This window comes from Taurulus bubalis, assembly GCF_910589615.1.
Source record: "Taurulus bubalis genome assembly, chromosome: 2".
Classification (NCBI taxonomy): Eukaryota; Metazoa; Chordata; class Actinopteri; order Perciformes; family Cottidae; genus Taurulus; species Taurulus bubalis.
This window is the reverse complement of record NC_136590.1, coordinates 46,876,805-46,902,996: the sequence shown is the minus strand read 5'-3', so window position 1 is coordinate 46,902,996 and position 26,192 is coordinate 46,876,805. Positions and strand designations below refer to the sequence as shown.

The window sequence follows — 26,192 nt, the reverse complement described above, 5'->3', positions numbered from 1 at the left end:
GGAAGGAGACATTTTTTATTCTGACTAGAAATATAGTTTACATTCATTAAAACAATCATTTCTGTCACAAACAAACAAACAGCAGCTGCTCCACTTAGTTGTTGGTGGAACAGAAACAACATTCACTTCTTTATCCGAGTGTACTTTATACTTTTACTACATCTCAGAGTTACCGATTAATCCACCAATGACTGGAGGAGGAAGGGGAACACAGTGTGACTCCTTTATCTCTCTCTGAAGTACAACTGTGTGTACTTTTACTTGGAACAGTGTACTAATATTATAGTGTTGAGTGTGTATAATTTGTGTTAAAAGCCAAAGAGAGTGTTTTTTTATTTACTGAAATAATTTATAAATAATGTGGACAAATATATATATTTAAATATATGTGACGTCACAATATTTCATAAATAACAAACTACGGGTTCTGTCTCTGAAAATAATATTGATCATGTTCACACACACAAGAGGAGGAGGAGGAAGAGGAGGAGGAGGAAGAGGAGGACGAGCAGGAGGAAGACGAGGAAGACGAGGAGGACGAGGAGCAGCTCAGTCCGTCTCCTGGAGGTCACAGCGTCTCCTGAACTCTTGCCCTCGTTCATGGATCCATTTATTGGACACTGCAGACAGAGAGAGATGAAGATGAAGATGAAGATGACTGTTAGCGGTTACCAGCAGGATCGCTAGTGAACGCTAACGTGCTAACGTGCTAACGTATTCTGTGTGGAACTGATCCTCGTGGTTCTGCACCAGACTGTTTAAAAAGAGACGTCAACCATCAGTCACATGACCTAGCTTTTCAGAATAAAAGACACCGACGGTCGAAGAAAGGAGAATAAAGAACCATAACCTGAAGGAGAATAAAGAACCATAACCTGAAGGAGAATAAAGAACCATAACCTGAAGGAGAATAAAGAACCATAACCTGAAGGAGAACACAGAACCATAACCTGAAGGAGAACACAGAACCATAACCTGAAGGAGAACACAGAACCATAACCTGAAGGAGAATAAAGAACCATAACCTGAAGGAGAATAAAGAACCATAACCTGAAGGAGAATAAAGAACCATAACCTGAAGGAGAATAAAGAACCATAACCTGAAGGAGAATAAAGAACCATAACCTGAAGGAGAATAGAGAACCATAACCTGAAGGAGAATAAAGAACCATAACCTGAAGGAGAATAAAGAACCATAACCTGAAGGAGAACACAGAACCATAACCTGAAGGAGATAAAGAACCATAACCTGAAGGAGAATAAAGAACCATAACCTGAAGGAGAACACAGAACCATAACCTGAAGGAGATAAAGAACCATAACCTGAAGGAGAACACAGAACCATAACCTGAAGGAGAACACAGAACCATAACTGAAGGAGAATAGAGAACCATAACCTGAAGGAGAACACAGAACCATAACCTGAAGGAGAATAAAGAACCATAACCTGAAGGAGAATAAAGAACCATAACCTGAAGGAGAACACAGAACCATAACCTGAAGGAGAATAAAGAACCATAACCTGAAGGAGAACACAGAACCATAACCTGAAGGAGAATAAAGAACCATAACCTGAAGGAGAACACAGAACCATAACCTGAAGGAGAATAGAGAACCATAACCTGAAGGAGAACACAGAACCATAACCTGAAGGAGAATAAAGAACCATAACCTGAAGGAGAATAAAGAACCATAACCTGAAGGAGAACACAGAACCATAACCTGAAGGAGAATAAAGAACCATAACCTGAAGGAGAACACAGAACCATAACCTGAAGGAGAATAAAGAACCATAACCTGAAGGAGAACAAAGAACCATAACCTGAAGGAGAATAAAGAACCATAACCTGAAGGAGAATACAGAACCATAACCTGAAGGAGAATAGAGAACCATAACCTGAAGGAGAATAAAGAACCATAACCTGAAGGAGAACACAGAACCATAACCTGAAGGAGAATAAAGAACCATAACCTGAAGGAGAATAGAGAACCATAACCTGAAGGAGAATAAAGAACCATAACCTGAAGGAGAATAAAGAACCATAACCTGAAGGAGAATAAAGAACCATAACCTGAAGGAGAATAAAGAACCATAACCTGAAGGAGAATAAAGAACCATAACCTGAAGGAGAATAAAGAACCATAACCTGAAGGAGAATAAAGAACCATAACCTGAAGGAGAATAAAGAACCATAACCTGAAGGAGAATAAAGAACCATAACCTGAAGGAGAATAAAGAACCATAACCTGAAGGAGAATAGAGAACCATAACCTGAAGGAGAATAAAGAACCATAACCTGAAGGAGAATAAAGAACCATAACCTGAAGGAGAATAAAGAACCATAACCTGAAGGAGAATAAAGAACCATAACCTGAAGGAGAATAAAGAACCATAACCTGAAGGAGAATAAAGAACCATAACCTGAAGGAGAACACAGAACCATAACCTGAAGGAGAATAAAGAACCATAACCTGAAGGAGAATAAAGAACCATAACCTGAAGGAGAATAAAGAACCATAACCTGAAGGAGAATAGAGAACCATAACCTGAAGGAGAATAAAGAACCATAACCTGAAGGAGAATAAAGAACCATAACCTGAAGGAGAACACAGAACCATAACCTGAAGGAGAATAGAGAACCATAACCTGAAGGAGAACACAGAACCATAACCTGAAGGAGAATAGAGAACCATAACCTGAAGGAGAATAGAGAACCATAACCTGAAGGAGAACACAGAACCATAACCTGAAGGAGAATAAAGAACCATAACCTGAAGGAGAACACAGAACCATAACCTGAAGGAGAACAAAGAACCATAACCTGAAGGAGAATAAAGAACCATAACCTGAAGGAGAATAAAGAACCATAACCTGAAGGAGAACACAGAACCATAACCTGAAGGAGAACAAAGAACCATAACCTGAAGGAGAATAAAGAACCATAACCTGAAGGAGAATAAAGAACCATAACCTGAAGGAGAATAAAGAACCATAACCTGAAGGAGAATAAAGAACCATAACCTGAAGGAGAATAAAGAACCATAACCTGAAGGAGAATAAAGAACCATAACCTGAAGGAGAACACAGAACCATAACCTGAAGGAGAATAAAGAACCATAACCTGAAGGAGAATAAAGAACCATAACCTGAAGGAGAACACAGAACCATAACCTGAAGGAGAACACAGAACCTTAACTCACCCCACTTGTTCCCGACCAGAACCGGACAGCCGGCGTGTCGGGTTCTGTAGTCTCCTTCTCCGCTGGGTAACAGATTGAACCAGAACACCGCGGTCCCCTGAGGAGACAACACCCTCTTCATCATCATCGTCATCATCATCTGATGAAACTTTACGTACATTTCTATAAATAATACAAGTTTTACTTTCTCAAAATACGTCTTTGTAAAAATAATAATTAAGAGTAAAATATATGTATATATATATATATAAAAAACAATTGTTTTAATGTATGAACATGTGACATTTAAGTATTAAAAAGTGCATGTTTTCATTTCTTTATAAATGTAATAATTAAGAAACTCTCAGAGATCGAAACTATTTAATGAATACGATGTTTCATACCGTCAAGAAAAACCCACAGTTAGAAATAAAGAAGTAAAAGATAGAAATATTATACATTTGTCATGTTTTAAGCAAAAGAATCCTAAAGAATGTGAATATCTTTGTTTGATAATAAACTCAATATCCTTAAATGTTTATTTGTTTCATAACCAGAAGGAAAGTGAAAGGAACCTTTTTGGGCCAAAGAGTAGCTCCGACTTCAGTGAACACGGTGGCGCCCCCTGCCTGCACGTCACTCATCTGCAGGAGGAGTTCATTATGATAATCATTATTCAATGTTTCATCATTATGATAATCATTATTCAATGTTTCATCATTATGATAATCATTAGTCAATGTTTCAGTATCATGATAATCATTATTCAATGTTTCATCATCATGATAATCATTATTCAATGTTTCATCATCATGATAATCATTAGTCAATGTTTTATCATTGTGAATAATAATTAATAACTTAAATCATGTTTAAAATGTATTCAAAAATGTATAATAATGACAAACAATGTTAAATAATGATACATAATAAATAATGTTTAATAATTATGAATAATAATGAATAACTAAATCATATTTAATAATGTTTCAAATGTATTCAATAATGTATAATAATGACAAATAATGATAGATAATGATTAAATAATGTATAATAATGTTATAAATGATTACGTAAAGCAGCCAGGTGGCCATTCTGTTTCCGGTCCCCATCGATTTAAACACATCCAGGTCATGTTTCTGGAAATACATAAATAAATCACACCAAAACAACAACGACGACACAGATCAACAGGAAGTGAACAACATATTGTTTATGCTTCGAGAAGAATGATTTGCATCCTCTTGAGGAATGACCAGGGCTAAACTTTATTACTATTAACAATAATAAATGAAAACCATCAGAATGTATTTACCTGTACAAAGTCAAGGTGAGGCTCGTAGTGACCTCCGACCCCGTAGTTCCCCACCTGCAGCAGAAAAAACATCAAGAGACGTTCAGGACCAACGGGAACATCAAGAGACGTTCAGGACCAACAGGAACATCAAGAGACGTTCAGGACCAACAGGAACATCAAGAGACGTTCAGGACCAACAGGAACATCAAGAGACGTTCAGGACCAACAGGAACATCAAGAGACGTTCAGGACCAACGGGAACATCAAGAGACGTTCAGGACCAACAGGAACATCAAGAGACGTTCAGGACCAACGGGAACATCAAGAGACGTTCAGGACCAACAGGAACACGAAGAGACGTTCAGGACCAACGGGAACATCAAGAGACGTTCAGGACCAACAGGAACATCAAGAGACGTTCAGGACCAACAGGAACATGAAGAGACATTCAGGACCAACGGGAACATGAAGAGACGTTCAGGACCAACGGGAACATGAAGAGACATTCAGGACCAACGGGAACATGAAGAGACGTTCAGGACCAACGGGAACATCAAGAGACGTTCAGGACCAACGGGAACATCAAGAGACGTTCAGGACCAACGGGAACATGAAGAGATGTTCAGGACCAACGGGAACATGAAGAGACGTTCAGGACCAACAGGAACATGAAGAGACGTTCAGGACCAACGGGAACATGAAGAGACGTTCAGGACCAACAGGAACATCAAGAGACGTTCAGGACCAACAGGAACATCAAGAGACGTTCAGGACCAACAGGAACATGAAGAGACGTTCAGGACCAACGGGAACATGAAGAGACGTTCAGGACCAACAGGAACATCAAGAGACGTTCAGGACCAACAGGAACATCAAGAGACGTTCAGGACCAACAGGAACATCAAGAGACGTTCAGAACTAACGGGAACATCAAGAGACGTTCAGGACCAACGGGAACATGAAGAGACGTTCAGGACCAACAGGAACATCAAGAGACGTTCAGGACCAACGGGAACATGAAGAGACGTTCAGGACCAACGGGAACATCAAGAGACGTTCAGGACCAACGGGAACATCAAGAGACGTTCAGGACCAACGGGAACATCAAGAGACGTTCAGGACCAACGGGAACATGAAGAGACGTTCAGGACCAACGGGAACATGAAGAGACGTTCAGAACTAACGGGAACATGAAGAGACGTTCAGGACCAACGGGAACATCAAGAGACGTTCAGGACCAACGGGAACATCAAGAGACGTTCAGGACCAACGGGAACATCAAGAGACGTTCAGGACCAACGGGAACATCAAGAGACGTTCAGGACCAACGGGAACATGAAGAGACGTTCAGGACCAACAGGAACATGAAGAGACGTTCAGGACCAACGGGAACATGAAGAGACGTTCAGGACCAACAGGAACATGAAGAGACATTCATGACCAACGGGAACATGAAGAGACGTTCCAACAGGAACATGAAGAGACGTTCAGGACCAACGGGAACATGAAGAGAAGTTCAGGACCAACAGGAACATGAAGAGACGTTCAGGACCAACAGGAACATGAAGAGACGTTCAGGACCAACAGGAACATGAAGAGACGTTCAGGACCAACGGGAACATGAAGAGACGTTCAGGACCAACAGGAACATGAAGAGACGTTCAGGACCAACGGGAACATGAAGAGACGTTCAGGACCAACGGGAACATGAAGAGACGTTCAGGACCAACGGGAACATCAAGAGACGTTCAGGACCAACGGGAACATCAAGAGACGTTCAGGACCAACGGGAACATCAAGAGACGTTCAGGACCAACGGGAACATCAAGAGACGTTCAGGACCAACGGGAACATGAAGAGACGTTCAGGACCAACAGGAACATGAAGAGACGTTCAGGACCAACGGGAACATGAAGAGACGTTCAGGACCAACAGGAACATGAAGAGACATTCATGACCAACGGGAACATGAAGAGACGTTCCAACAGGAACATGAAGAGACGTTCAGGACCAACGGGAACATGAAGAGAAGTTCAGGACCAACAGGAACATGAAGAGACGTTCAGGACCAACAGGAACATGAAGAGACGTTCAGGACCAACAGGAACATGAAGAGACGTTCAGGACCAACGGGAACATGAAGAGACGTTCAGGACCAACAGGAACATGAAGAGACGTTCAGGACCAACGGGAACATGAAGAGACGTTCAGGACCAACGGGAACATGAAGAGACGTTCAGGACCAACGGGAACATCAAGAGACGTTCAGGACCAACGGGAACATGAAGAGACGTTCAGGACCAACAGGAACATCAAGAGACGTTCAGGACCAACAGGAACATGAAGAGACGTTCAGGACCAACAGGAACATGAAGAGACGTTCAGGACCAACGGGAACACGAAGAGACGTTCAGGACCAACGGGAACATCAAGAGACGTTCAGGACCAACGGGAACATCAAGAGACGTTCAGGACCAACGGGAACATGAAGAGACGTTCAGGACCAACGGGAACATCAAGAGACGTTCAGGACCAACGGGAACATCAAGAGACGTTCAGGACCAACGGGAACATGAAGAGACGTTCAGGACCAACGGGAACATGAAGAGGCGTTCAGGACCAACGGGAACATGAAGAGACTTTCAGGACCAACGGGAACATCAAGAGACGTTCAGGACCAACGGGAACATGAAGAGACGTTCAGGACCAACGGGAACATGAAGAGACGTTCAGGACCAACGGGAACATGAAGAGACGTTCAGGACCAACAGGAACATGAAGAGACGTTCAGGACCAACGGGAACATGAAGAGACGTTCAGGACCAACGGGAACATCAAGAGACGTTCAGGACCAACAGGAACATCAAGAGACGTTCAGGACCAACGGGAACATCAAGAGACGTTCAGGACCAACAGGAACATCAAGAGACGTTCAGGACCAACAGGAACATGAAGAGACGTTCAGGACCAACGGGAACATCAAGAGACGTTCAGGACCAACAGGAACATGAAGAGACGTTCAGGACCAACGGGAACATCAAGAGACGTTCAGGACCAACGGGAACATCAAGAGACGTTCAGGACCAACAGGAACATGAAGAGACGTTCAGGACCAACAGGAACATGAAGAGACGTTCAGGACCAACGGGAACATGAAGAGACGTTCAGGACCAACGGGAACATGAAGAGACGTTCAGGACCAACGGGAACATGAAGAGACGTTCAGGACCAACGGGAACATGAAGAGACGTTCAGGACCAACGGGAACATGAAGAGACGTTCAGGACCAACGGGAACATGAAGAGACGTTCAGGACCAACGGGAACATGAAGAGACGTTCAGGACCAACGGGAACATCAAGAGACGTTCAGGACCAACGGGAACATGAAGAGACGTTCAGGACCAACGGGAACATCAAGTGACGTTCAGGACCAACGGGAACATCAAGAGACGTTCAGGACCAACGGGAACATCAAGAGACGTTCAGGACCAACAGGAACATCAAGAGACGTTCAGGACCAACAGGAACATGAAGAGACGTTCAGGACCAACGGGAACATCAAGAGACGTTCAGGACCAACGGGAACATCAAGAGACGTTCAGGACCAACAGGAACATGAAGAGACGTTCAGGACCAACAGGAACATGAAGAGACGTTCAGGACCAACAGGAACATGAAGAGACGTTCAGGACCAACGGGAACATCAAGAGACGTTCAGGACCAACGGGAACATGAGACGCACACACCTGCAGCTCCTCTGCGGTGCTGACGTCCAGCCCGGTGACGTCCTGGATCCTCTGGTTGATCCGGTCCACCACCGGGTCCTCGAACGCCCTGATCCAACCACTGAGAGAGAGACAGGAGGGTGAGAGACTTTTTTTTGACTTCTACAAAACCTTTATTTAACACTTATTTAAGCACATTGTTTAAGACTCTTTAGTGACGTGAAGCACGGCCTCCTCATGTCCGTCTGTCCCGCGCTGCACAGCGTGTCGTCCAGCGCTGACGGTCCGCTCTGCTCTGCTCCAGAACCCCCTGGGACGTCCCACAGCAGGCAGGCAGCTCGGTACCGTGTAGGCCGGCCCTCCTCTCCTCTGCTGGTCTCTGCAGCGTCCTCCTCCTCCTCCTCCTCCTCCTCCTCCTCCTCCTCCTCCTTCCGTCTCCCGGTCCGCCAGGTCCTCCGCCGGCTGGACTCCAGCTCTCCTCCTGGCCCCGCTCACTTCCTGGCCCCACAGATCCTCCTCATGACCTCACTCTCCTCTAGCAGCTCGTCGAGGATCCTCACTATGAGCTTCTTCACTCTGAAGCGCTCCAGCGTAGTGAAGCCTTCACTCCCTTGTTTGCGGAGGATATTTTTAGCAGATACTCTCAACCCGTCCTTATCAGAGAAGTAGTCCTCTAGCTTTATCTTCCTCATTCCCTTCGTGTCTTTGAGAAACGTTCTAATCCGTCCCAGACCGTATTCCTTCATGCCCTCATCCTCATCCTCGGAGCCAGTGGTGAGACAACTGTCAGAGAACTCGCTGGACTCGCCCTCCTCCCTGTCTCTCCCGACATCCCTGGGGTCCCCTGGTCCCTTCTTGGCCTGCGAGCTCCCAGCGCCCCCCACTCTTCCTCTTGAGCTGACGGGCTTTAAACCCTTCCTCCTCTTCCTCCATGTCAGCCTCGTTTCCTTCCTCTACACTCACCACCTGCCTACTGCTGGCCTTCACCTGTCCTCCAGCAGTCGCCTGCTTGTCCTGCCCAACACCCACCTTCTCCTGCTCCTGCTGGACCCCGTCCTCCTGCTGGACCCCGTCCTCCTGCTGGACCCTGTCCACTCCCTGGACCACGTCCACCTGCAGGACCACGTCCACCTGTTGGACCACGTCCACCTGCTGGACCACGTCCACCTGTTGGACAACGTCCACCTGCTGGACCACGTCCACCTGCTGGACCCTGTCCTCCTGCTGGACTCTGTCCACTCCCTGGACCACGTCCACCTGCAGGACCACGTCCACCTGTTGGACCACGTCCACCTGCAGGAACACGTCCACCTGTTGGACCACGTCCACCTGTTGGACCACGTCCACCTGCAGGACCACGTCCACCTGTTGGACCACGTCCACCTGCTGGACCACGTCCACCTGCTGGACCACCTCCTCCTGCTGGACCCCGTCCTCCTGCTGGACCACGTCCACCTGCTGGACCACCTCCTCCTGCTGGACCCCGTCCTCCTGCTGGACCACGTCCACCTGTTGGACCACGTCCACCTGCAGGACCACGTCCACCTGCTGGACCACGTCCACCTGCTGGACCACCTCCTCCTGCTGGACCCCGTCCTCCTGCTGGACCACGTCCACCTGCAGGACCACGTCCACCTGCAGGACCACGTCCTCCTGCTGGACCACGTCCACCTGTTGGACCACGTCCACCTGCAGGACCACGTCCACCTGTTGGACCACGTCCACCTGCAGGACCACGTCCACCTGTTGGACCACGTCCACCTGTTGGACCACGTCCACCTGCAGGACCACGTCCACCTGCTGGACCACGTCCTCCTGCTGGACCACGTCCACCTGCAGGACCACGTCCACCTGCTGGACCACGTCCACCTGTTGGACCACGTCCACCTGTTGGACCACGTCCACCTGCAGGACCACGTCCACCTGTTGGACCACGTCCACCTGCAGGACCACGTCCACCTGTTGGACCACGTCCACCTGCTGGACCACGTCCTCCTGCAGGACCCCGTCCCCCTGGAGCTCACCTGGCGCTCACCTGGCTCCTCCTGACCCTCCTCTTCCACCTGTCCTCCCACGTCCTCCTGCTGGACGTCTCCCTCCCCCTCCTGACTCTCCACCACCCCCTCCTGACCCACCTTCTGGACCCCACCTGTCCCCTCCTGTGCTGCCTGGTCGTCCTGAGGGTCTCTGCCCTCCGGCTCCCCCTCAGGAGCTCCTGCAGCGCCCTCACCTGCTCTCCTCTCGGGACGCGCTCTGGCCAGGTGCCCTGAGCTCCTGCACACAAAACACTTCGACCCTGAGGTCGCCAACATAATGTAGTCAAAGTCATCGACCCTGATCCTGACCACGTGGTCGAGGTCTCTGCTGTGGTCATTTAAAACCATGAGCACCTGCCTCCTGTGTGACACCACGTGTTTTAATAATGGCGACTTGAACCCAGAGGAAACCTTCCTCACCTGGGACATAATCTTACCATACTTCACCAGTTCCCTCACCAGCGCCTCGTCCCTGATAAACGGCGGCACGTTGGACACCGTAACCCGGACCGCCGGCGCGGAGAGCGGCATGACGGCCACGGACTCGCCGTTCACCTGCACCCCGCCGCCACCATGCTGGCTTTCGCCACGCTGTCCAGGAACAGCACCACCCCTCCGCTCATGCGGGCAGCGGAGACCACGCTGCCGTGCCCCACCACCCGGCCCACGGCCAGCCGCACTCCTCTAGGGAGCAGGAGAAGCCCTCACTCCTCTAGGGAGCAGGAGAAGCCCTCACTCCTCTAGGGAGCAGGGGAAGCCCTCACTCCTCTACGGAGCAGGGGAAGCCCTCACTCCTCTAGGGAGCAGGAGAAGCCCTCACTCCTCTAGGGAGCAGGAGAAGCCCTCACTCCTCTAGGGAGCAGGAGAAGCCCTCACTCCTCTAGGGAGCAGGGGAAGCCCTCACTCCTCTAGGGAGCAGGAGAAGCCCTCACTCCTCTAGGGAGCAGGAGAAGCCCTCACTCCTCTAGGGAGCAGGAGAAGCCCTCTACCCTCACCCCGTGTCTCCGCGTCAGGCCGCTGTAGTCCATGCCGCGTGTCGCACCGCAGCAAACACACAAACACACAAACACACAAACACACAAACACGAACCCAACCAACCCCACCGTGACACTACACACTATATTAACCGCTTTAACTACTAAATACTATATAAATCACTTGCAACTCACACACTCAGCTCTCAGCTCTCCACCACCATGCTTCCTCTCAGAGAGAGAGAGAGAGAGAGAGAGAGACAGGAGGGTGAGAGAGAGAGACAGGCAGGAGGGTGAGAGAGAGAGACAGGCAGGAGGGTGAGACAGGAGGGTGAGACAGGCAGCTCTTACCTCTTACTGATGCGATGTTGGATCGTCTCTCGAGCACCAGTCACTGAGTTAAAGGTGGTGGCTGTACACAGCTGTGGAGCCAAAGAGTTACAGGTAGATCAGTGGTTCTCTAACTGTGGGGCGCAGAGGTATTACAGGCGGGGCGCGGGGGGGTGATGCTGTTTAAAAAAAAAAAAAACATTTATCTAATTCTTTATTACTACCACAGAGGGGAAATGATTCTCTGCATTTGACATCCTTAGTAATGAAGGAGCAGTGAGCACGAGGTATCTGACTGGAGTATTTTTATTCTGTTTGTACTTTTGTAACCGTTTGTTTCTCGTTGTGTTTTGCACGTCAGCTAAGGGGGAGCCAGTAAATAACTAAACTCACCCTGGGCTTGGCCAGCTCCTTCACCCTCTCTATCTCGGCGTCGGTCACGATGTCGTGGTAGCGGACGATCGGCGGTCGGTCCCACTCGTCCTCCTGCTTCACCGGGCCGATCACGTATTTCGGGTGGCGGTTGTTGTCGTGGTAACGGCAGAAGAGGCGGCTCTGCCTGAGAGGAGTCTGACAGAAGAAGAAGAAGAAGAAGAAGAAGAAGAAGAAGAAGAAGAAGAAGAAGAAGAAGAAGAAGAAGGGTGACGTGGATGAAGAGTGTGGAGTGTGCGTTCGTGGAGCTCCTCCTCACCATCCCCAGGCCCTCGCCGCGACACAGCTGCTCGTACTTCTTCCTCTCTGGCAGGTAGTCGGCGGGGCGGCCCCGGGTCTCACTCTCCGTCTCACTCTCCGGCCCCGCGCCCCCCTCCTCGTGGTCCTTCTGCTGGTCCAGCTGAGACTCAAAGTGCTTCAGGTTCCCCTGGGTCCTCTTGTGAGTCGGGTCTGACCGGGAGATTCACAATCCAGCTCAGTCGGTATTTTTTAAGATTCTGCCGGTTTCACAGTATTTTTTCCAGAGTAAACACATTCATTCATTCAAGAAGAAACTCCTTCCTGTGAAGGAGTTTCTTCTAACTAAAGTTATAACATGACTAAAGTTATAACAAGACTAAAGTTATAACATGACTAAAGTTATAAACATGACTAAAGTTATAACATGACTAAAGTTATAATCATGACTAAAGTTATAACCATGACTAAAGTTATAACATGACTAAAGTTATAATCATGACTAAAGTTATAAACATGACTAAAGTTATAATCATGACTAAAGTTATAATCATGACTAAAGTTATAACCATGACTAAAGTTATAATCATGACTAAAGTTATAACCATGACTAAAGTTATAATCATGACTAAAGTTATAACCATGACTAAAGTTATAATCATGACTAAAGTTATAACCATGACTAAAGTTACAACCATGACTAAAGTTATAACATAACTAAAGTTATAACATGACTAAAGTTACAACATGACTAAAGTTATAACATGACTAAAGTTATAACATAACTAAAGTTATAACATGACTAAAGTTATAACATGACTAAAGTTATAACATGACTAAAGTTACAACCATGACTAAAGTTATAACCATGAATAAAATTATAACATGACTAAAGCTACAACCATGACTAAAGTTACAACCATGAATAAAATTATAACATGTCTAAAGTTATAACATGACTAAAGTTATAACATGACTAAAGTTATAACCATGTCTAAAGTTATAACATAACTAAAGTTATAACATGACTAAAGTTATAACATGACTAAAGTTACAACCATGACTAAAGTTATAACATGACTAAAGTTACAACCATGACTAAAGTTACAACCATGAATAAAATTATAACATGTCTAAAGTTATAACATGACTAAAGTTATAACATGACTAAAGTTATAACCATGTCTAAAGTTATAACATAACTAAAGTTATAACATGACTAAAGTTATAACATGACTAAAGTTACAACCATGACTAAAGTTATAAACATGACTAAAGTTATAACATGACTAGAGTTACAACATGACTAAAGTTACAACATGACTAAAGTTATAACATGACTAAATTTACAACCATGACTAAAGTTATAACATGACTAAAGTTATAACATGACTAAAGTTATGAACATGACTAAAGTTATAAGAAGACTAAAGTTATAACATGACTAAAGCTACAACCATGACTAAAGTTATAACATGACTAAAGTTAAAACATGACTAAAGTTATAACAAGATTAAAGTTACAACATGACTAAAGTTACAACCATGACTAAAGTTATAACATGACTAAAGTTATAACAAGATTAAAGTTACAACATGACTAAAGTTATAACATGACTAAAGTTATAACAAGATTAAAGTTACAACATGACTAAAGTTATAACATGACTAAAGTTATAACAAGACTAAAGTTACAACCATGACTAAAGTTATAACATGACTAAAGTCACAACATGACTAAAGTTATAACAAGATTAAAGTTACAACATGACTAAAGTTATAACATGACTAAAGTTATAACAAGATTAAAGTTATAACCATGACTAAAGTTACAACATGACTAAAGTTATAACCATGACTAAAGTTATAACCATGACTAAAGTTATAACATGACTAAAGTTACAACCATGACTAAAGTTACAACCATGAATAAAATTATAACATGTCTAAAGTTATAACATGACTAAAGTTATAACATGACTAAAGTTATAACCATGTCTAAAGTTATAACATAACTAAAGTTATAACATGACTAAAGTTACCACATGACTAAAGTTATAACCATGACTAAAGTTATAACAAGACTAAAGTTATAACATGACTAAAGTTACAACCATGACTAAAGTTATAAACATGACTAAAGTTATAACATGACTAGAGTTACAACATGACTAAAGTTATAAACATGACTAAAGTTATAAGAAGACTAAAGTTATAACATGACTAAAGCTACAACCATGACTAAAGTTATAACATGACTAAAGTTAAAACATGACTAAAGTTATAACAAGATTAAAGTTACAACATGACTAAAGTTACAACCATGACTAAAGTTATAACATGACTAAAGTTATAACATGACTAAAGTTATAACAAGATTAAAGTTACAACATGACTAAAGTTATAACATGACTAAAGTTATAACAAGATTAAAGTTACAACATGACTAAAGTTATAACATGACTAAAGTTATAACAAGACTAAAGTTACAACCATGACTAAAGTTATAACATGACTAAAGTCACAACATGACTAAAGTTATAACAAGATTAAAGTTACAACATGACTAAAGTTATAACATGACTAAAGTTATAACAAGATTAAAGTTACAACATGACTAAAGTTACAACATGACTAAAGTTATAACATGACTAAAGTCACAACATGACTAAAGTTATAACAAGATTAAAGTTACAACATGACTAAAGTTATAACATGACTAAAGTTATAACCATGACTAAAGTTACAACCATGACTAAAGTTATAACATGACTAAAGTTATAACATAACTAAAGTTACAACATGACTAAAGTTATAACCATGACTAAAGTTATAACATGACTAAAGTTATAACCATGACTAAAGTTATAACAAGACTAAAGTTACAACCATAACTAAAGTTATAACAAGACTAAAGTTATAACGTGACTAAAGTCATAACCATGACTAAAGTTACAACCATGACTAAAGTTACAACCATGACTAAAGTTACAACCATGACTAAAGTTATAACCATGATTAAAGTTATAACATGACTAAAGTTACAACCATGACTAAAGTTACAACCATGACTAAAGTTACAACATGACTAAAGTTATAACCATGACTAAAGTTATAACATGACTTAAGTTATAACCATGACTAAAGATACAACCATGACTAAAGATACAACCATGACTAAAGTTACAACCATGACTAAAGTTATAACCATGACTAAAGTTATAACAAGACAAAAGTTATAACGTGACTAAAGTTATAACGTGACTAAAGTTACAACCATGACTAAAGTTATAACAAGACTAAAGTTATAACGTGACTAAAGTAACAACCATGACTAAAGTTACAACCATGACTAAAGTTAAAACCATGACTAAAGTCATAACCATGACTAAAGTTACAACCATGACTAAAGTTACAACCATGACTAAAGTTATAACCATGACTAAAGTTATAACATGACTAAAGTTACAACCATGACTAAAGTTACAACCATGAATAAAATTATAACATGACTAAAGTTATAACATGACTAAAGTTATAACCATAACTAAAGTTACAACCATGACTAAAGTTATAACCATGACTGAAGTTATAACAAGACAAAAGTTATAACATGACTAAAGTTACAACCATGACTAAAGTTATAACCATGACTAAAGTTATAACATGACTAAAGTTATAACATGACTAAAGTTATAACCATGACTAAAGTTATAACATGACTAAAGTTACAACCATGAGTAAAATTATAACATGACTAAAGTTAAACATGACTAAAGTTATAACCATGACTAAAGTTACAACCATGACTAAAGTTATAACCATGACTGAAGTTATAACAAGACTAAAGTTATAACAAGACTAAAGTTACAACCATGACTAAAGTTATAACATGACTAAAGTTATAACATGACTAAAGTTACAACAAGACTAAAGTTACAACCATGACTAAAGTTATAACCATGACTAAAGTTACAACCATGACTAAAGTTATAACCATGACTAAAGTTATAACATGACTAAAGTTACAACCATGACTAAAGTTACAACCATGAATAAATTCATAACATGACTAAAGTTATAACATGACTAAAGTTATAACCATGACTAAAGTTACAACCATGACTAAAGTTATAACCATGACTGAAGTTATAACAAGACTAAAGTTATAACATGACTAAAGTTACAACCATGACTAAAGTTATAACCATGACTAAAGTTATAACCATGACTAAAGTTACAACCATGAGTAAAGTTATAACATGACTAAAGTTATAACATGACTAAAGTTATAACTATGACTAAAGTTACAACCATGACTAAAGTTATAAACATGACTAAAGTTATAACATGACTAAAGTTATAACATGACTAAAGTTATAACAAGACTAAAGTTACAACCATGACTAAAGTTATAACATGACTAAAGTTATAACATGACTAAAGTTATAACAAGACTAACGTTACAACCATGACTAAAGTTATAACCATGACTAAAGTGACAACCATGACTAAAGTTACAACCATGACTAAAGTTATAACCATGACTATAGTTATAACAAGACTAAAGTTATAACGTGACTAAAGTTATAACGTGACTAAAATTACAACCATGACTAAAGTTACAACCATGACTAAAGTTATAACCATGACTAAAGTTATAACAAGACTAAAGTTATAACAAGACTAAAGTTATAACGTGACTAAAATTACAACCATGACTAAAGTTACAACCATGACTAAAGTTACAACCATGACTAAAGTTATAACCATGACCAAAGTTACAACCATGACTAAAGTTATAACCATGACTAAAGTTATAACAAGACTAAAGTTATAACGTGACTAAAGTTATAACGTGACTAAAATTACAACCATGACTAAAGTTACAACCATGACTAAAGTTACAACCATGACTAAAGTTACAACCATGACTAAAGTTATAACATGACTAAAGTTACAACCATGACTAAAGTTATAACCATGACTAAAGTTATAACAAGACTAAAGTTATAACGTGACTAAAGTTATAACGTGACTAAAATTACAACCATGACTAAAGTTACAACCATGACTAAAGTTACAACCATGACTAAAGTTACAACCATGACTAAAGTTACAACCATGACTAAAGTTATAACCATGACTAAAGTTACAACCATGACTAAAGTTATAACCATGACTAAAGTTACAACATGACTAAAGTTATCACATGACTAAAGTTAGAACCATGACTAAAGCTAGAACCATGACTAAAGTTATAACATGACTAAAGTTAGAACCATGACACGTATGTAGCTCAGACTGCTGCGGTGAAAAATAAATGTAGCTGCCTGCCGAAGAGCGACAACAGTCGTCTGGAAACCGGTCTACCGGTTGAACCGGTAGATTGCCCAGCCCTAGCTCAGTCTCACGTGAACCAAGATAGAAATGGCGTGTGGCTCACCGAGTGCCAGCAGCCTCTGGGTGAATTCCAGCGCCCTCTCCAGCGCCCCCTGCTGGTAGACGGAGTAGCTCAGGTAGTCCAGGATGGTGACGGCGTCCGTGGCGGCAGACGTCTGGCCCTCGTCCAGCTGCCTCAGGGCCTGAAACATCCACAGCTCCGTTTGGTAGTAGTCCTCCTCCGAGTACGCCACCTTGCCCAGCTCGTAGCAGTCGTCCACAGTCATGGTGCTCCGCTGAGAGGGGGAGGAGCCTGGGACGCGGGAGACACGCCGTTAGGCTTTCTTTAAACGGCACCGTTTACAAACATTTGTGTCAGAGTTTCATCTTTGCAACGGTCCTTGAACACATCGTGTGCAAAGGGCGTAAAGCAGCTACAACGAAACGATCACAAACATTTTACTCTACATGTCTCATTTAAATTCTCGCCGTGTCTAGTTTCGCTAGGTTTTGTTTCTGGTTTCTAGTTTCTAGATTCTGGTTTCTGGTTTCTAGATTCTGGTTTCTGGTTTCTAGTTTCTGGTTTTTAGATTCTGGTTTCTAGTTTCTAGATTCTGGTTTCTGGTTCTAGATTTAAGTTTCTAGTTTCTGGTTCTAGATTCTGGTTTCTAGTTTCAAGTTTCAAGTTTCTGGTTCTAGTTTCTGGTTTCCAGTTTCTGGTTTCTAGTTTCTGGTTTCTAGTTTCTGGTTTCTGGTCTCTGGTTCTAGTTTCTGGTTTCTGGATTCTGGTTTCTAGTTTCTGGTTTCTAGATTCTGGTTTCTAGATTCTGGTTTCTGGTTCTAGATTTAAGTTTCTAGTTTCTGGTTCTAGATTCTGGTTTCTAGGTTCTGTTTCTGGTTTCTAGTTTCTGGTTCTAGTTTCTGGTTTCTGGATTCTGGTTTCTAGTTTCTGGTTTCTAGATTCTGGTTTCTAGATTCTGGTTTCTAGATTCTGGTTTCTGGTTCTAGATTTAAGTTTCTAGTTTCTGGTTCTAGATTCTGGTTTCTAGGTTCTGTTTCTGGTTTCTAGTTTCTGGTTCTAGTTTCTGGTTTCTGGATTCTGGTTTCTAGTTTCTTGTTTCTAGATTCTGGTTTCTGGTTCTAGATTTAAGTTTCTAGTTTCTGGTTCTAGTTTCTGGTTTCTAGGTTCTGTTTCTGGTTTCTAGTTTCTGGTTCTAGATACTGGTTTCTAGTTTCTAGATTCTGGTTTCTAGGTTCTGGTTTCTAGATTCTGGTTTCTGGTTCTAGATTTAAGTTTCTAGTTTCTGGTTCTAGTTTCTGGTTTCTAGGTTCTGTTTCTGGTTTCTAGTTTCTGGTTCTAGATACTGGTTTCTAGTTTCTAGATTCTGGTTTCTAGGTTCTAGATTCTGGTTCTAGATTCTGTTTCTGGTTTCTAGTTCTAGATTCTGGTTACTAGATTCTGTTTCTTGTTCTAGATTCTGGTTTCTAGTTTCTGGTTTCTAGATTCTGGTTTCTAGTTTCTGGTTTCTAGATTCTGGTTCTAGATTCTGGTTTCTAGGTTCTAGGTTCTGTTTCTGGTTTCTAGTTTCTAGATACTGGTTTCTAGTTTCTGGTTTCTAGTTTCTATATTCTAGATTCTGGTCCTAGATTCTGTTTCTGGTTTCAAGTTTCTGGTTTCTAGATTCTGGTTTCTAGTTTCTGGTTTCTGGTTTCTAGTTTCTGGTTTCTAGATTCTGGTTTCTAGTCCCTAGATTCTGGTTTCTAGTCTCTAGATTCTAGTTTCAGGCTCTGGTTTCTAGTTCTAGATTCTGGTTTCTAGTTTCTGGTTTCTAGTTTCTAGATTCTGGTTTCTAGTCCCTAGATTCTAGTCTCTGGTTCTAGATTTTAGTTTCTGGCTCTGGTTTCTAGTTCTGGTTCTGGCTCTGGAGGATACCTGGCAGCCCCCCGGTGGAGATGGTGTTGGTGTCCAGCTGGTAGGTGTCCAGCAGCCTCATCATGGCTTTGGCAGCTGCGGTCTGGTCGTCGTCATTGGGGAAGTGCTGCCTCTGGATGGTGAGGTTGGAGATGAACGCTGTAAGAAAAAAACACCACAGAAGAAGAGCGGTCGGTCGTCTGCGGCGTGGAGGCGGCGGAGGACACGGACCTGGTTCGTGTGCGTTACCCTCAGACATGTCAGTGAGCACCAGGCTCTCCAGCTCCGCCCACTCCGTGTTCAGCCTCTTTATCAGCTTGAAGGCGTTCACCGGGTGTCCCAGGAAGCCCTCGGGATCCTGGGAGGACGCCGCCGAGAGGAGGTCCAGTCTGGCCGCCCATCTGAGGACACACAAGAGTATCACTACAGAGTACAAATCTACTTCCTGTTTACATCGGCACCAGCAGTCATGTGACATCCACTCTGCTGGGAGCGGACCGGTGTGAGAGGGCGGAGCCTCAGAGAGACCTTTACCTCCTGACCTGCTCCAGCTTGCTCTCCTCGGCCCGGACGTAGTCGTTCAGGGAGGAGACCAGGTCCTTCTCTGAGAACAGCAGGTCGGACATGTGACCTGAAAATCACGTGGGTCAACATTATTATAATTAAATATGAGAGAACAGGAGCGACGTCGCGTTGAAACTAACACAGAAGAATTAGTTTATAGATTATATATAATAATTATACGCCCACATAAAGAGTCTGTTCAGATCTGGGCACAAAACAGAGGGAATACAGGAATCACTAATTGGGACTACTTTGTACGACTTGGTTCTTCTTGGGACTTCTTGGTATTTTTGGGGACTACTCAGTACTACTTGGTACTTTTTGGTCCTTCTTGGGACTTCTTGGGACTTCTTGGGACTTCTTGGGACTTCTTGGGAGTACTCAGGGTAGGAAATTTACATATTTTTTAGGGGGCATTTTTTAAACTTGTGAAATAACATTTAACCTTTGTTCAAAATAATAAATATACTTATTTAGGATCACAGTGTTTCCCCTACCATTATATTAGGGGGGGCTTACATGTTTTCTATCGCGCCAGATCACAACAGAAGTAATTTAAGGTTCCCTTTCCCAAACGGCGGCATGGCATTCCTGTCTCTATGGTCGCACGGAGCACGCACACGCACACGCACGCACACGCACACGCACGCACACACACACACACACTCTCCCCCCCTCTCCCCCTCACACACACACAGTAGCTCTCCTGCTCCAGTTCAGTAGAAACGAGCAACATGCTTGTGTCTTGTACCCAAAACTTGTTCTGCTGCTTGCGCGAATCGCCCAACCTTGGCTTTTTGCCAAAAGCCGAACTCCGCTCATGCAACATCAGTCAAGCCGAAAATCTAAAACATCCTATGGCAACTGGACCGGGTCTTATAGGCCACGGTGTTTTTGACGAGTTCTTAAATTATCATAATTATTAGAGGGAATTTTGGGGGCATCTTTTGCCCCTCTCCTAGTGATATCAGGGGCAAACTTATTTCTTAGGGGCAGTTTTGCCCTTGTAGTGTTTTTTAAGCTTAGTTTGTAACATGTGGACTTGCACATCTATATGAAATGAGTTGTTTGTGTGTACATTACAATGCATGAAATATGATAATTAATAAGGGATGTTATTATGAGGGATTTGTGATTGTATGCATATGAAGGTCACTTTTATTACTGTAGAATGATTGATGTGTGAATGAATGTTAGACAAATACTGCATGCTGCATGACATATTGACTACCGCTGTAAGGAGTTGTAGTTCTCTTGTTCGCCTGAGGGGGCGGAGCCAAATATTGACTTTTGAGACAATGGACACCACCCTTTCTGGGGAAGAAGAAGAAGAAGAAGAAGAAGAAGACGAAAGAAGAAGTATATTTCCGCCCCTGAAACGGCAGAGCCAATGATAGAAGGGTCATAAAACATTAAACCAATAGGAAGGACTCTAAGTCCCACGAATGAGTAGAAAACTAACTGGTGCGCGAACGCTCGGCCTCTTTTCACCCGCTCAGCGAACTGTTCGGACCTGTGTTCTGGAATGCGCCGTGGATGTAAAGGGCCGCGCGGGCGCATGAGCTGTCTATCATTTTTATCAAATATACTTTTACTATAACTCTTTTGGATCCTGGACCTCATTTCCCACCACCTCCCAGGATCTGAACAGATTTCTCACACCCTCGTGTATTTCCGACGCTCGGTCTACTTGGTACTACTTGGTACTACTTGGGAGTACTTTGGTCTACTTGGGTCTACTTGGTACTTCTTGGTACTACTCGGTACTACTTGGGAGTACTTGGGAGTACTTGGTACTTCTTGGTACCACTCGGTACTACTTGGTACTACTCGGTACTACTCGGTACTACTTGGGAGTACTTTGGTCTACTTGGGTCTACTTGGTACTACTTGGGAGTACTTGGTACTACTTGGTACTACTCGGTACTACTTGGGAGTACTTGGGAGTACTTGGGTCTACTTGGTACTACTTGGGTCTACTTGGTACTACTTGGTACTACTTGGGTCTACTTGGTACTACTTGGGTCTACTTGGTACTACTTGGTACTTCTTGGTACTACTCGGGAGTACTTGGGAGTACTTGGGTCTACTTGGTACTACTTGGGTCTACTTGGTACTACTTGGTACTACTTGGGTCTACTTGGGTCTACTTGGTACTACTTGGTACTACTTGGTACTTCTCGGTACTACTTGGGAGTACTTGGGAGTACTTGGGTCTACTTGGTACTACTTGGGTCTACTTGGTACTACTTGGTACTACTTGGTACTACTTGGGTCTACTTGGTACTTCTGGGTACTACTCGGGAGTACTTGGGAGTACTTGGGTCTACTTGGTACTACTTGGTACTTCTTGGTACTACTCGGGAGTACTTGGGAGTACTTGGGTCTACTTGGTACTACGTGGTACTTCTTGGTACTTCTTGGTACTACTCGGGAGTACTTGGGTCTACTTGGTACTACGTGGTACTTCTTGGTACTTCTTGGTACTACTCGGGAGTACTTGGGTCTACTTGGGACACGATGAACTCACCGATGGAGGTGAAGAAGTCATTGCCAGCCGAGGAAGAGGAGGTGAGGAGGACGATGTGGATCAATAACCAGTAGAGCGCCATGAAGCCTTCAGAGAAACCAGAGACACGTCATCATGTAAATCATCTTTTAAATCAGCATGAAAATATATATATATATATATGTATATATATATTTTTTTTTCTCTCTCTGGTTGAATACATGTACGGACCGGTGACCCAGAGACTTACAGGCCCAGTCAGGTAAAACCAGTCACACAGGTCGCAGTTTAACACGGAACTAGGAGGTTGGACTGGTTAAACCGGAACCAGCTCAGTAAAAAGGGTCGAACATGAGAGGAGCCGGGGACACGGAGCCGCTTCCGGTGAACCCCGTAGCGAAGTAAAGTTCTGCTGGGGGTCTCCATGGACACGGAGCCGCTTCCGGTGAACCCCGTAGCGAAGTAAAGTTCTGCTGAGGGTCTCCATGGAGACGGAGCCGCTTCCGGTGAACCCCGTAGCGAAGTAAAGTTCTGCTGAGGGTCTCCATGGAGACGGAGCCGCTTCCGGTGAACCCCGTAGCGAAGTAAAGTTCTGCTGAGGGTCTCCCCGGTTAATTCCACCCGGAACGACGACGCCATGTTGTCTTACCGTCTTTATCTCTGAGGAGAAGCGGGAGGACCAGGAGCCCCTCCTCGGGTTAAGTCCAGTAAAAACACCTGCGCTGGTTCCTGACGTCGCTCCAGAGTCTGATGCTGTGTTCACACCGGCGCGACCGGTTTACATGCAAAGTCAAAGAGACGCGCCGCCCCGCGTTTCAGTCATGTGTCTCTTTGTAACTGTTGCACTATGTTGGTGTAATATTTTGTAACGGTTTTTCATTTTTGTATATTTTGTATTTGTATAGCATCACTGGGTGACTGCAGGAAAGACTTTTATTTTGAAGCATCAGCTGAGCGGCGAGGTAGAGCTCACGGGGTTTTTCTAGGGGTACCTGAACGCACCATACCGGTGTGCTCACGGTGCTGTGAGCCTCGGTAGCGGCACGCGCTTTGCACGCCGTCAAGCAGACATCTCAGCAACTAATGTGAAGGAGGTGCAGAGGGTTCCCTTTGTTTGAGCACGCAGCCAACGAGGTCGTGTGTCTTTGGTTGTGTACTTGCACTGTGTTTGTTGTTGTATTGTACAGTTTTCACGGTTCGAGGTGGAGATGAAGATTCCATTAAAACCCGTATCAAAAACCATTGCTGTCTGACTGTGCTTGGGAGGGAGTCACACTCTTTGTCTGTAAAATACTTTTGAAACCTCAACAAAAGAGCAGAATGAATTGTGTATTATTAATATTATTATGATGTTATCTCTGGTCTCTTCTTGTTTTTGGACTCAAGACGTGTGATTTTCATGTGATTCATCATTTTAAACATGAGGTTTATTTTACTCGTTGGTCCATCTTGAGTTGCTAGGCAACCTCAACGTCAACACACACGAGCCGTTTGACTGCCCCCTGGTGGCCGAGCAGAGGGACACGACGTATTGAAACATAACTTCACCAAAACGGACTCACGAAAACACTGCTGCTTTATTTTATTTATATATATATATATATATATATATATATATATATATATATATATATATATATATATATATATATATATATATATATAAATAAAAACATTTAAAATACAACTGGGATTAAATTACAGAAAATAACAAAAAAACATGACTTGTTTATTTTGGGAAACAAACAATTAATGTTGAGTTATGAAATCAGAACTCATGAAACAAACATGTTTTAAAGTCAGCTGTCTTTATCGATTCACTTCAGCTCATATCTGAGAACAAACAAACTCATCCAGTTAACTTCACTTTAATTTAGAGAATCTATAATATCTAAAATAATTATATTAATAATGTGTTTGTTGGTGAATCCTGTGACATCAGAGTAATAAAACATGATTTCCTCTACATATTTTATGTTCCCCACAGCGGCACTTCCTGTTTAGATTTTCAGTGTAAAAGTCTTTGTTTTTCAGATTAAAAGCACAAATAAAGAAGCGTCTTGGATGGTGATTTCCCTTCTTTACTCGGTCTGTGATCTGAACCAGGATCTGGACCCCGGTCTGAACTAGGACCTGGTTCCGGGTCTGAACCAGGATATGGTTCCCGGTCTGAGACCTGAACCAGCATCTGGTTCCGGGTCTGAACCCGGGTCTGATCCAGGACCCTCAGTTGTAGCTGTACCCGGGCAGCGGCAGCTTCTGGCCCTCCTTGGCCTCGAAGAAGGTGTAGGACAGCGTGATGGTGTCCACGCGGGCCATGCGGGGGTCCTCGTCGAACTCGGGGTCGATGTAGAAGAAGACCGGCATGTCCACCTCCTCGTGGGGGTTCAGGCGCTGCTCCTCGAAGCAGAAGCACTGCGGAGGGACCAGAAGCACCGGCTCGTTACCCGGGACACACTGAGAGATCGGGACCTGGACCCTAGAGGACTAGCCTACCTGGACCCTACCTGGATCTTGTTGAAGTACTGGCCCGCGTCGAAGGGGACCACGTTGTAGGTGGAGATCCCGATGATGGGCTTGTTGGTGGGGTTCTTCGCTCTGTAGAATGCCAGCGCCGTCTCACCGGGAACCACCTGAACACACAGAACAGGAGTCAGGACCCAGGAGTCCTGACTCCCGAACTCCAGGGGTCAGGAGTCAGGATCTAGGGCCCAGGACCTAGGAGTCAGGACCCAGGAGTCAGGACCTAGGAGTCCTGACTCCTGGGTCCGAACTCCAGGACCCAGGACCCAGGAGTCAGGCAGTGACCAGGAGGTCTGGAGGACCAGGCTCACGTGGATCTCGCTCTGCTGCGGTCTGAAGCTCCACTGCAGGCTGGCGTGCGTGTCGGCGTTGAAGGAGATCTTGATGACGCGCTCCTTCACCGGCGTCATCGTCTCCACCTGCTCAGAGTCGTGACCCGCCACCGCCGAGCCGCCGAGCCCGGACGCCTGGGAGAGAGGAAGAGGACGAGGTAGATGACGATTTCAGCGCCTGAGCCGATTGAAATACTTTGTCTACACTACTCTGATGACTCTGTCCTAGCAGCAGCTAACAATAGCCTACCGTTTGCATAGCTACAGTAGCTATGCAAACGGTAGGTATCATTATGGCTATTGTTTGTATAGTTAGCAACTGTAGCTATGCAAACGGTAGGCTATCGTTAGGCTATTGTTTGTATAGCTAGCTACTGTAGCTATACAAACGGTAGGCTAACGTTAGCTGCTAGCTAGCTAGCTACTATAGCTAGCTAGCATCAGCCTTTTATCAGAGAAAAGGCCGAAAGGTAAATGGTCAAAAGTGTGGCTGTATTTCACAAATAAAGATTCCATCAACGCATCCTCCTTCCAGGAAGTGGGCGTGTCCTCACCTGGCAGTAGAGCCAGGAAGTGGGCGTGTCCTCACCTGGCAGTAGAGCCAGGAAGTGGGCGTGTCCTCACCTGGCAGTAGAGCCGGTACAGCGGCACCGCGGCGTACGACAGGCCGACCATGCCGACCCCGGCGGCGGCGATGTAGGTCAGCGCCGTCTTGTTACGGCTCCTCCACTGCTCCTGCTGGCTCTCGGGCCGCCGGC

General features: G+C 43.8%; 2 protein-coding genes across 3 annotated transcripts in view; both read right to left on the bottom strand.

Moving 5' to 3' along the window:
• LOC306753274 (prolyl 4-hydroxylase subunit alpha-1-like) lies at positions 1-23,313 on the bottom strand. Its single transcript, XM_079237143.1, has 15 exons — positions 23,229-23,313; positions 22,601-22,687; positions 20,041-20,137; positions 19,756-19,907; positions 19,528-19,665; positions 17,659-17,907; positions 12,236-12,426; positions 11,938-12,114; positions 11,566-11,636; positions 8,225-8,324; positions 4,496-4,549; positions 4,254-4,319; positions 3,756-3,824; positions 3,202-3,298; positions 1-620 (listed from the first exon to the last, which is right to left on the bottom strand). The coding sequence occupies exons 2-15, from the start codon at positions 22,680-22,682 to the stop codon at positions 550-552; spliced, it is 1,614 nt and encodes a 537-aa protein (XP_079093269.1). The 5' UTR covers positions 22,683-22,687; positions 23,229-23,313; the 3' UTR covers positions 1-549.
• Positions 23,314-24,368: 1,055 nt separating this feature from the next.
• cox11 (cytochrome c oxidase assembly homolog 11 (yeast)) overlaps positions 24,369-26,192 on the bottom strand; it is a 3,957-nt gene continuing 2,133 nt past the window's right edge. For both annotated transcript variants that reach the window (XM_079237149.1, XM_079237148.1), the window contains exons 2-5: positions 26,059-26,192; positions 25,414-25,569; positions 25,087-25,212; positions 24,369-24,994 (exon numbers count right to left, since the gene is read on the bottom strand). The exon at positions 26,059-26,192 is cut by the window's right edge and continues 111 nt beyond it. In XM_079237149.1, coding sequence (XP_079093275.1) covers positions 24,806-24,994; positions 25,087-25,212; positions 25,414-25,569; positions 26,059-26,192 — 605 coding nt within the window. In that variant the 3' untranslated portion in view covers positions 24,369-24,805. The remainder of the gene's footprint in view (positions 24,995-25,086; positions 25,213-25,413; positions 25,570-26,058) is intronic.

Excerpts from the sequence above, each read along its gene's own strand:
- LOC306753274 (XM_079237143.1), bottom strand. The coding sequence starts at position 22,682 with ATGGCGCTCTACTGGTTATTGATCCACATCGTCCTCCTCACCTCCTCT. Across the intron at positions 19,666-19,755 it reads GCTCACTGACATGTCTGAGG|CGTTCATCTCCAACCTCACC; the intron begins GTAACGCACACG and ends TTTTTCTTACAG. Across the intron at positions 621-3,201 it reads TCTGGTCGGGAACAAGTGGG|TGTCCAATAAATGGATCCAT; the intron begins GTGAGTTAAGGT and ends CTCTGTCTGCAG.